The sequence below is a fragment of the Ochotona princeps genome, chromosome X (assembly GCF_030435755.1).
Source record: "Ochotona princeps isolate mOchPri1 chromosome X, mOchPri1.hap1, whole genome shotgun sequence".
Lineage (NCBI taxonomy): Eukaryota > Metazoa > Chordata > Mammalia > Lagomorpha > Ochotonidae > Ochotona > Ochotona princeps.
The window spans coordinates 89,237,882-89,249,306 of NC_080865.1; the positions used below are offsets into that span (position 1 = coordinate 89,237,882).

Below are 11,425 nucleotides of genomic sequence, written 5' to 3' on the forward strand. Positions count from 1 at the left end.
CGAGCTAAGCCTCAGCCTTCAGCACCAGCATCCCGTATGCGCACCAGTTCTAGTATGGACTGTTCCACTTCAGATCCATTTCCCTGCTTATCGCCTGGGAAGGCAGGAGAGGATGGCCTAAGTCCTTAGGGCCCTGCACCCACGTGGGAGACCTGGTAGAAGCTCCAGGCTCCTGACTTTGGATGGCTTTGGATCGGCTCAGCTCCAAGTACTGTGGTCATTTGGGGATTGAACCAATGGATGGAAGATCTCTGTCTCTCCCCTTCTTGCAATAACTCTAAAAAAAGAATGTGGGGTGCAGGGAGTGCTCTGAAGGCAGCACCTAAGGAGAAGCCCCTAGGAACATGGTAAGCTAGGGCTGCTCTAGCGGAAGCCACTGTGACCTTTTGTTGGGGGCAGGGGACAGTGGCTTGTACTTGGCCTGCTTGTTAAGCAAGCACTATATAGCCTTTCCTTATAATATGGAAATTATATGCTAGTTCATCCCCCTTCATTCTTTCCTTCCTCCTTCCTCTCCCTCCATCTCATGTGTTTCTTAAGCTCTCATCATATGCCAGTCACCTGCTCGGTGTCAGGGAGCCAGATGTGTGCCCTGCCTTTTGGCAACTTCCACTCCCATTCCTGTACCTGCCCCTACACCCAGCATAGGGTTCAGCCTGGAATAGACACCTGCCTTCCTAACAAGTGCTTCTGGAGGAACGAATTCCAATGCTGTAGTGGCACAGGGTATAGTGGGGTGTACAAGCCAGCTGGCGTGGCCTCCAGGTTGTTACACAGCGTGTACGTGATGGAAGCTGCTCCCTGTTGCCTTCTCTGACCCTTTATCTCCGGGAAGATGGCTCAGATTGAAAGTCTCTCAGGCACTCGTGCTCCTGACAGCTAAGGGCCTTGATTGGATGCCCTGCGGGAGGTACAGTGGATGAGGTCATAGTGACACTGTCCCTTGGGGCAGTCTAGCTCTGCTCCTTTAGGAGTGAATACCTGCCAACTTCAGCATGGGATTGGATGTTTTCTGGTTTTTTGTTTTTGCTTTTTTTTCTTTTCAGGTCCTTCCTCTCCTTCCCCTCCCCTATGCTCTTTGCACTGTGTCCTGTTCTGTTGCCCAGGTGTCACTTTGAGGGGTGATAATAGGCACACACAGAGCTAAGTCAGTTTGTCAGTTAGGCTTAGTCAATGTATTAGCAGCCACTGGGGCCATGTGTTCACAGATGGCCTGGGAGCAGTGCTCAGGAAAGCAAGGAGACCTATGTGTCACCCAGGCGGACTGAGCGCTGACATGGTTCACATGGTAAGGTGTAGCTAGGCAACAAGGAGGCTAAAGGGGACTGAGGTCCAACTCCAGAGCAGGGGAGCAAAAGGTGCTTTTTATGGTGGTAAAATGCATGTCACGGAAAGTCTACTCTTTTAACCACTTTGATTTATTTAAAAGAGCTTTTTTTGAGAGGCAGAGAGAGACTTCCCATCTGTTGGTTTCCCTCCCCAAATGCCCAGGATGGCTCCAGCCGGTCCCAAGCCAGGAGCCGGAAATTCAGTCCAGGTCTCTCATATGTGGGGGACAGGGACACGGTTACTTGGAGCCAGCGGCACTGCTTCTCAGAGCCCCATGTCAGCAGGAAGCTGGGGGAAGGAGGCAGAGGCAGGATTGTAGCTCTGCGCCCTTTGGTAGGGGATGTCAGTGTCTCCGTGAGTATCTCAGTTGCTAGGGAACAGGTGCGTGAAGTGTGCTCAATGACAGTGTTGTCTCTCTTGCTATTTAGTTTTGCAACTTTTTTTGTCATCCTGAAGGGAAACCCCAGCCCCATTCACAGTCATTCCCCATTTCCTTGGCCACCATCAGTATGCTTTCAGTCCATCTACTTGCCTCTTCCAGATGTATTAATTTTTTTATAGGTAAATTTTCACTTATTTAAAAAGGAGAGTTTTAGAGAAGGAGAGTCAGGCAGAGCAAGAGAGAGAGAGAGACAAGCACACGCACACACACAGATCTTGCATCCACTGACTCACTTCCCAGATGGCCACAATGGCTGGTGCTGGACCAGGCTGAAGCCATGAGACAGAAGCTTCTTCCAGATCTTCCAAATGGGTGCAGGGGTTCAAGGGCCCAGGCTGTCCACTGATTTCCTAGACCTTAACAGAGAGCTGAATCATAAATACAGCAGCCGGGACTGAAACCAGCAGCCATATGAGATGCTGTTGCACCAGGTGGTGGCTTAATTCCCTAAGCCACCATGCCAGCCCCTTCTGGACACTTTATATAAGTGCAGTCCTACAACATACTGCCTATTTTGTCTGGCCCCAATCACTTGGGCTTCCATGCTGTGGCAAGCATCAGAAGTCCATTCGCTTTTATTGCTTGTGATACTCAACTGTGTGGATCGGTCATGATTCACACGAGCCAGGGACCATTGGGACCGTTTACCACAGCAACCCCTGTGAGTAGAACTGCCGTGAACACACATGCATGTATACTTGCCTCAGTGTTTCCTTTGGAGTGTTCAATCAGGAATATAGCTACCAGGCCACGTGGCCATTAATTCTTTGTTGAACTTTTTGAGGAACTACCAAAGCACTTTCCCAAGCAGGTGAATCATTTTACATTCCCATCAGAAATTGCATTGAATTGATGGGCATGTGGAGTGTTTCCTCCTTGTGGCTACAGTAAATAGAGCTGCTGTGAATATTTCTGAGTTTTTGTTTGAACACCTGTTTGTTTGTTTTTGGTTCTTTGGGTGTATACTGCGCTGTGGAAGCAGAAGATGCTTAATGAGGATAAACCTAGCCGTTTCTCCCCATGGTTTTCAGGGATGAGGCAGAAGGCATTTTGCTTCCTTATCTTACTTTAAATTCGCGAGATCATAATTGAATCTGTAAACATTGGAAGTTCAGGGAATGGAAATCTTGCACTGGGCCTCAGGTTGTGCTAGTGGAGCACTTCCCTTGCCCCACTTGGAGCTGGAGTTCCCAGATGGACATACCTTCAGGATTATGTGCACTGCAGGGAAGAGACAGGGTGGGGCCTGGGGAGTCAGAGCCCACACATGCACACTTGCACGTGTGTCACCGCCCCCTCTGGCCAAATGTTGACCTGCAGGAATGCAGACCCAGTGTTGCCAGATCTGATTTTTTTTTTTCCCAAAAAAAAGTTGGAAATCAGAATTTTTGAGTGAAACTTCCCAATTTGAAAGACATTACAAGTTAATTAATAGATCAGTTTTAAAATATTGGGCCAAACCACAGATAGGCAGTTGGGCCACATTGGGCACGTGGCTGCTGCTTTGCAGTCTGACTGGGAACAGGAAGCCTCTCTCCCCATCCCTCTCATCACACCAGACTCCCTGTTGTGGTCCCTTCTTCCTTTCTCCCACTCTGATTGTCCCCCATGCCTGGAGCACAGGGTTCCTTCTGTGACCTGCCCTCCTCATCTCAGTGCTTTCTCTTCTCTCATCAGATCACCTCTCAGACCTTCAGGGCCGGGCAGAGGGTGATCCGGGCGTGTCCTGGGATTTCTACAGCAGCTCTGTGTTGGGTAAGCTTTCAGTGGCCTTCCACTCTTGATCTATGGCTCAGAGAAGCCCCATTGGATGCAGGGTCTGCTGCTTCTGCTCCAAGATAGGAATAGTTCTGCCCCCAGGGACTTGGTCTTCCTCTCCTGATAGGAGCTCAAACCTCGACCCCCGCCCCCAGACCCAGGGGTCACTCGCTGAAACCAGGAAATTGCAACGGTGATGTGCACAAAGCCATCCCATTCACCACCCTAGGTGCTTTTAAGCTTCCCCCACATCTAAATGTCTTGTTCTCCTCCCTGGCTTTGTCTTCACCCAGCTAGAAGTCCCTAGGAGTACTGTCACCTCTTCTGACTTCGATCACACTCAAGAGGGACCCAGTGTGTCCTACAGCAACTATCAGCACCATCCTTCCCAGTGCACACACAGATTTTTGAGATAGCTCTGTCTCCAGAGCCCTTAGCCTCATGGCCCAGCTTTCCTCTAGTGGAAGATCAGCAAGTCTTTTATCTAGTGGTGGATCTGCCGGCATGCAGCCACACTGGGCCAGGGGCTAAGGATTAATGGAAGCCACCACCCCTGAGCCTATAGGCGAGCTGCATATGGGTGGGGGCCACATTCCAGCACACAGCTTGCAGAGTGGTGCCTTTTAGACCTCCCCCCACCATCCCCTGCCGTGTGCTCCACTACAGCCCAGACTTACAGACCAGGCAGCAAGGCTTGGAGAACTGCAGCTAGAGAAAGGAAGGCGCCCCTCTCTGTCAGCTGAGCACCTCACCTTGCACATCACCTAGCTTTCTGCAACCAGAGGGCAGCCTGATAGAGTGGCTCTCTGGCCACGGACTGCCATTCTCCAGGACTAGGACTTGCACGTGACCTCCTGGGGATACACACCACAGGACCAGCAGCTCTTGGCTTCTGCTGGGGTGGAGGGTGGTTATGGCTTTGTCATTTGTCTCTGAAGTGCCCCTCTTCTCTCCAGCCCAGCCCTGATGTCACTGGGCATTTCTTTGCTTTTGTTTTGGGCAAGTAACAAAATACTGATTCTGTGTGTGCTCCTCACAGAGAAAAAAGATGGGTTTGCCTGTGACCTCCTGCGGAACCCTCCTGGCAATGCCGAGCAAGAAGGAAACGATGGTGAGGAGGACGATTTCATGTTCGAACTCTCAGACAAGCCTCTTCTCCCTTGCTATAACCTCCAAGTGTCGGTCTCCCGTGGGTAAGTGGCTCCACAGACACCCAGCACCAGGTTCCTGGCCAGTCCTGGCCTGCCTCCGTGGGAGACGGGGGCTCTCTGGGAGGAAGTGGAGCAAAGGAAAGACAGAATGTGCCAAAGAGTCTCTTGACCCACTGCCCTGGGTCGACTGCAGGCGCTGGCCATGTCATCTGTTTGCACTGCCTCAGTTCCTGCATCTAGAGCCATTCCCTTAAAGGCTTTGCGCACTGTCCCTGCGGACTGGAGATAATGTGGGAGATCTTGGAGCTGATGAACTAGTAGAATACCTGGAACATCTTTGTGCTTGCTGGGGAGAGCCAGATTGGATCTCTGAAATTGAAATTCTCAGCCCAACCAGGAGGACAAAGGGTTGTCATAGCCGTAGGACCATGTGGATCCTTAAGCAACCCACAGTGTGTTTTCTTGCGGCCTGAGTTGACTAGGTGATGGTGTGGAAGCTGTCATTGCAGATGACAGTACATATTTCAGTGAGGATCACTTATTTTCCAAGACCCAAATGTGCCTGACACTTCCCGTTGCACCGAACCCACATGATCTTTATTAGAGGATCCACACGGGGGCCAGACAGCCTGTGGTTCTTGTTGGGCATCCCCGCCCACACGTGGGCACTTGGAAGCATTGCTTGGCCCACACGGGAACTCAGGGTCGATGACTGTTCTCTTCTGAAGGAATTGCTTCTCTTCACCATATTCCTGAATTTCGGATACTTCAGTGGCCAGCTGTGAGGGTCGTTTTCTTTTTGGAAATCCTTATTTGGCCAAGCAGTCAGCAGCTAGCATGAAGGGCACCAGGACTGGGAGAGTGAGGTGGGTCATGAATTAGGAGTCCCTCTGTTTGCCACTCAATTAGACCACTGCTTCTCTTCTGCATGCCTGCCCTCAGGGCTTGATCAAAATAAAAATAGCCTATATGATGACACGCGAGGGATCACGTTTCAGGGGCTTGTGGCCCTTATTCTTCTGGGCTGAAGCTGATCCCTGAGGGTGGGGCTGAGCCTGTGGGATATAGTATTGCACGCTTAATTATTTCCTGCCCAGCATTGAGCAGGGCCTGCTCTGAAACAGGATCTTAGGCCACAGGCAGTAAGAGGGCCAGGATAGTGAGCTCTAGGTGTGGCCACCAAGGACCACCACGGGGAGCTCTGTGAAGCGGGCAGCAGCCCCACTTGCAAACAGCTACGTTCTTTGAGAACCAAGGGACGAGGGAGGAAGACAGGAGGCTTGCTGGGGTCCTGAAGTGCCCTGGATATCTCAGACCCTGACTCAGTGTTGCTCAGCAGGGTGAAGGTTCTAAGGACACGGAATTTTGTGTGTCCTCCGTGCCCCCCCACACATACACACCCTTCTTTGAAAACACTGGTCCACATGATAGTGGCTACAGTCTCTTCGTCTTACTCCCAAATCCTGGGAGGTAATGCTGTTTGCCGTCATTTGAAAGAAATGTATTTTGCAGACTGCGTTTTGCAGATCTGGGATGTGGGGTGGGAGGTAGTGGTTGGCAGCACCATGTGGCCCACTGGGTTCCATAAGCATGTTCTCTGAGAGGCTGCACCAGGTACAGTACTCAGGCCTAGAACACAAACCAACCTCTCAGGACCCCCAGGTCCAGTGGCCAAGGCAGGCAAGTGCAGAATTGACTCTCATCAAGGACCAACAGTCCTAAGCAGACTTCTTTTTTTTATTGGCAGAAGCTCTCAACAGTTTAACAGATCACCAAGAAAACACTAAAAAGTTCCAGTCTGACCCCATGCCCTCCCATGCCTATGCTGCAGGGAGCACAGCAGATTTGAGTTGCTTTGGCAGCATTTTAGTATCGGGCTCTGTGGTAGACGAAGGGTTTAATTAGAGGCATGAAGCAAGTGCTGTGAGACTTCGAAACATGAGCTACTTGATCAGTTACATCACCAGAACGTCTCCCAGGGTATGGGGGAGGAATGCCAGCTGAGCTGAGCCAGGAAGAAAGATGAAGGGCATGGCCTGGGCAAAAGCCCTGGGGCATACAAGTTCAGAACCTTTGGGAACAGGGGTGGTTCTCTATCCTATGGCTGGCACTTGGTGGGATGTGAGTAGCTCGTATATGAGAGAGACAGGGAGAGAGATACTGAGTGGGTGTTGGCTTCAAGAGGTTGCATGCAGTCCTCTCTGGAAGGTCTTGCATGACATGATGCAAAAGATTTTGTTTCTTGGAGATCCTGGAGATCCATTGAAAATTGTTTGGGGAGGGAGTGGAAAACCAGATTTTATGGTTGGAAAACTGATTGGATCAGAGGATCCAGTGAGGGTGTGGAGGGTACGACCAGGTGACTCTTGTCCTGAAGTGGTGAAGGCGGGACCCAGCCCAGCACGGTGGCTGGGAAAGCAGACCCTGTCAGTGGGGCCACAAGGGGCCATGTCACTTCTGGGTTTAGCCATTGGATGGACCTGGCCCATGCCTGGCCTCTCCTGCACTCCTCCCAGCTGTCCCTAGGTTGCCACCAGTTGGGAGTGCTGTCTGTCTCAGTGGAGGCCAACTTGCTGTAATGTGAGCAATGGGCCTGCACAAATGATGGTACTGCTGCCATAGCCACCACCAGAAAAAAAAAAATGTCTAATGCATTCCAGAGCCAAAGAGAAATGCCTTTTGGATTACCCGCACTTGAGGCCTTTTTCCACAGCTTCCTCTCTGCTGCGGGAAGATTTGGAAAAAACAAACAGGCAGGGGGAGCAGAGGAAAGGGAAACTAGTTCCATTGTCAAGGGCGTGGGTCAAGGCAAGCACTTGTCCTGGCAGATGGCCGAGCCCAGGTCAGAGGGGTGCCGGCTAGGTCCTGGGGACACCTGCTTAAGGGACGTTTAGTTTCTGGAAGGCCCATTCCCTGCTTCCTGCCTGTTCTCCCTGGTGTGGAGAGAGGGCTCACCTGCTTGGCTGAAAGCCAGGCCAGGCAGCTTAAGGGGCCAGGGACAGTCCTTGGCCTTGGCTGCATCCAAGGAGCTTGCATTATGCTGAGAGCCTGCCAGAGGACCCTGGGTTTCCAGGGCAGAACGGAGCCAGGGTAGACTGCAGGGTCCACATGGGACACCCTGCCTCACTCCACACACAACGCTGGCCCCCAAGCCAGTTGCGTTTGCTGACTGCCACCTTGTCCTCCTTCCAGGCCCTGCAACTGGTTCCTCTTCAGCGACGTCCTGAAGAGCCTGAAGCTGTCCTCGCGGATCTTTCAAGCCCGCTTCCCGCACTTTGAAATCACCACCTTGCCCAAAGCTGAGTTCTTCCGGCAGGTGGCCTCCAGTCAGCTGCTGAGCCCAGCCGAGAGGCCTGCGGGCATGGACGACAGCTCCCCACCCGGGGCCTCGGAGACTGTGGAGCTGGTGCGCTATGAGCCGGAGCTGCTCAGGCTCCTGGGCTCTGAGGTGGAGTTCCAGTCTTGGAGCAGTTGACCAGGGAAACAGCCCCCTACAGCAGTCCTTCTCTTCTTTTTTCTCCCTAGTTTGCCCTTCTCCCCACCCCCAGCTTCACCTCCCATGTCTCCTCCCTCCCCTGCCCCCCTCCACCGAGCACCAGACTGCAGAATGAGGCAATAATACGGACCAACAAGAAGCCGCCTTATTAATGCCAGCATTAGTGACTGGATTTGTTTGTTTGTTTGTTTTGGTTACAATTAGTTCTCATCTCCCTGTCCTTGTTGTTGCAGTTGGTGATGGGGGGGGTGGGAAGTTGAAGTTCACATCTGAGGCCGGTGGAAGGTCCCCAGTGGTGGTGGGAGGTCCCCAGTGGTGGTGGGAGGTGGCCACCACCAGGGTCCAGAGGTTCTCTGGACAGGCCTTTTCACATGACACCTGACACCACAGCGGGTGAGAAAGGAGAAAAAGCCTGAATCTCTGAGCAGGGGTGGGAAGGGCCCCGCCCCCATCCCCCTGTGTTCTCCCGTCTGCCATAGTATTTATTTTATTAGTATTTAATTTGTATTGTTTCATTGGTTTCTGATAAGTCTGTATCACTGTGACAATTTGAGACAACTTGTTTTGTTGAGGGATATTCTTGACCTTCCTTTCCTTTCCTGTCCTGTCCTGTCCTGTCTTTTCCTTTCCTTTCCTTTCCTTTCCTTTCCTTTTCTTTCCTTTCCTTTCCGGAGCAGCTCTGGGGCTGCTCCCTCCCGGGGTTGACCCCCACCCCCACCCCTCTGCGGGGGAGGGGTGGCCCTGGGGGCCTGAGAGCTGCGGGTAAGTAAATGCCGGGGCTTTGGTGCTCCCTTCCACCCGCTGCGCCCCCTCTCTCCCTTTCTCCCTGCCCTTGGCAGCAGCCCCACCACCATCTTCTAAGCAGGAGAGGATTGTGGGGTGGCGGGGATGACACGTCAACAAGTTACCCTCATAAAGGAGCCTTGAGAAAGGGGCCTCCCAGGGCCTCCCCATCACTGTTTTCACTGTTCCCTCAAAGCCCACAGCAGGGGTTTCTTCCTGCCCCCCCTCAACTACACCTGTCCTTCCACCCCAAACTCCCACCCCCATTCTGACATCCTGCCCCCGCCCAGATACTGAGCCTGGCACCCCTCAGCCCTCGAGGCCTCCCATCTCTGCACCTGCCCTGTCCACACAGCTCTTTCTCCCACTTGCCCCTTCCATTCTTCCCAGAAGCTGCATGCACGCATGGGGGCTGGGAGAGAAGGCCACAGAAGAGACCCAGGCCAGAGCAGGGCACTGGCCTTCTGCCTGGGGATCTGGGACAGTCCACACACTGCCCCGCACCCTTCAGGCTGCCCTCCCAGCCACCGCAGGGCCTCCAGCACTGGGCGGGGGTTGGGGGGCGAAGCTGGTGACAGAAGAGCTGGTGTGGTCTCCTTGTCCCCCCTCCCCGCCTCCCTACGTGGTAGTATCTTTCTCCCTCTCGCTCTTATTTTTCTACCAATTGCTATTTTTCCGAACAATCCTTGTAGAGAGTATGTATCATCATTCAAAGGCAGGAGAGCCTTGTTGTGGCCAGCCCTGGTTGAAGATGGTACAGTTTTATTGTACAGGTGCTAAAAACAACAATAACAAAAGAAGAAAATTGGGGAAAAAAAGACAAAAAAGCAAAAAAAAAAAAAAAAAAGCCAGTTTGAGGATGGGACAATCTGTTCCCTAGAGGCTCCCAACCCATGCCGGAGCCTTGGTGGTTATTTTTGTTGTATTGTGTTTGTTCTTTGTTCCCCGTGGATGGGGGGAAGTTCTGGGCCCCCTTCTGTAGACTGCTCCTCCAACCATACTGCCCAGTTGGTTTTGAAGTTGTTCTCCCTTTAAAAAAAAAAAAATATATATATATATATATATATATAAAGTTGAGGGACTTTGAATTTTAATTGTTTTGGTTTTGCTGAGGTTACTGGTATTGTGTGGTTTATGTTTTTGTTTGCTTTTACTTTTTTTTTTTCCGCATTCAGGTGTGTATTCTCGCTGCCCTTCTTGTTTCATTTGAAGCAAATGGTTGTGGAGTCAAAAACACTTGCATACTGAAAAAAAAAAAACCTGTGTCAGGGCTTCTGTCCGCCGGCTTGCTTTTCGCTCTCCCCCCTCCCCATCCCCACTCCTACCCCTGTCCACCCCATGTGACTTTGAAGAAGGTGGGTATCCCAATGCAAGAAATGGGGACACTGCGATTGTATTTTGCAGCTCCAGATGGCCAGGGCTGCAACTGAAGAAAGGCAAGGTGGAGTAGCTGGTGAACAGGTGGGTCAGTGAACTACCTTGGAAAGAAAATGAAATGCGCAGAACAAATCCAGGGGAGGCAGAGGAAGAGTAGAATGCAGGGGAGCCAGTGGGTGGAAAACTGAGTATATGAGTTACTTTGCAGAAAAAAGATGTGTGTGTGTACACACGCCTGTGCACCAACATTCCTTGTCTACCATAGGATGGGGCAGTAGCATTGAAGGAAGGAGCCCTCATTTTTGGTGGCCCTGGGGAATCATTCTCCTTAATGAAACCACCTGCCTCCTGGTTAACTTTCCTGCTGTGGACCACCCAGCCACTCTGGCTTCTGGTTCTCTGAGTCTTCTCATTGGCTTCCATGTTGGGCCAGGGCCTCCATGCCCACCCATGCAATACAAGCTTGCCCCTGGTTCTGGTTTCCTACTACCCAGCTACCATGAAGGCAGAAGTGCACACGAAGTTTACAAATTGCCTTCCCAGTTCCAGAAGGACGGTGGTAGGAGTCAGGATCCCCCTGATTGATGATGGCTCTAAAATGTGCAGGGGGCGGAGGAGAGAAGGGTTCATGAGCAGCCTGGGCTGAGGACCCATTAAGACAGATTCTTAAGCATTGAACCATCATGCTGAGCTCATATGGGCAACAGTTCATATCCTGGATGCTCCACTTTCCATCCAGCCCCCCTGTTTGTAGCCTGGGAAAGTGGCAGAGCATGAGTCAAAGCCTTGGGACCCTGCACCCATGTGGGAGACCAAGAAGCTCCTGGCTTCGGATTGGCTCAGCTCTGGCTATTTCAGCCATTTGGAGAGTGAACCAGTGGATGGGAAATCTTTGTCTCCTGCTCTCTGTAAATCTCCCTTTCAAATAAATTTTTTTTTTTAAAGAAGCAAAGCAGAAATGACAGGTGGCAGAGAAGACTTTGGAACTAAGCAGACAATGTGAGCAAAGGCTTCCAGACGAAGGAGGAAAGTTTCCTTGCTTCGGAGTCCCTTTGTTGAGAGTCCCATTGCTAGTGCGCCAGTTTATAA

General features: G+C 51.7%; 1 protein-coding gene across 6 annotated transcripts in view; it reads left to right on the plus strand.

The window, feature by feature from the left end:
* The window catches only part of BCORL1 (BCL6 corepressor like 1), a 71,462-nt gene extending 62,980 nt beyond the window's left edge, over window positions 1-8,482 (plus strand). For all 6 annotated transcript variants that reach the window (XM_058658311.1, XM_058658312.1, XM_004587689.2 and 3 more), the window contains 3 exons: window positions 3,449-3,526; window positions 4,569-4,722; window positions 7,873-8,482. In XM_058658311.1, the coding sequence (XP_058514294.1) occupies window positions 3,449-3,526; window positions 4,569-4,722; window positions 7,873-8,155 (515 nt within the window). In that variant the 3' untranslated portion in view covers window positions 8,156-8,482. The remainder of the gene's footprint in view (window positions 1-3,448; window positions 3,527-4,568; window positions 4,723-7,872) is intronic.
* Window positions 8,483-11,425: the final 2,943 nt, after the last annotated feature.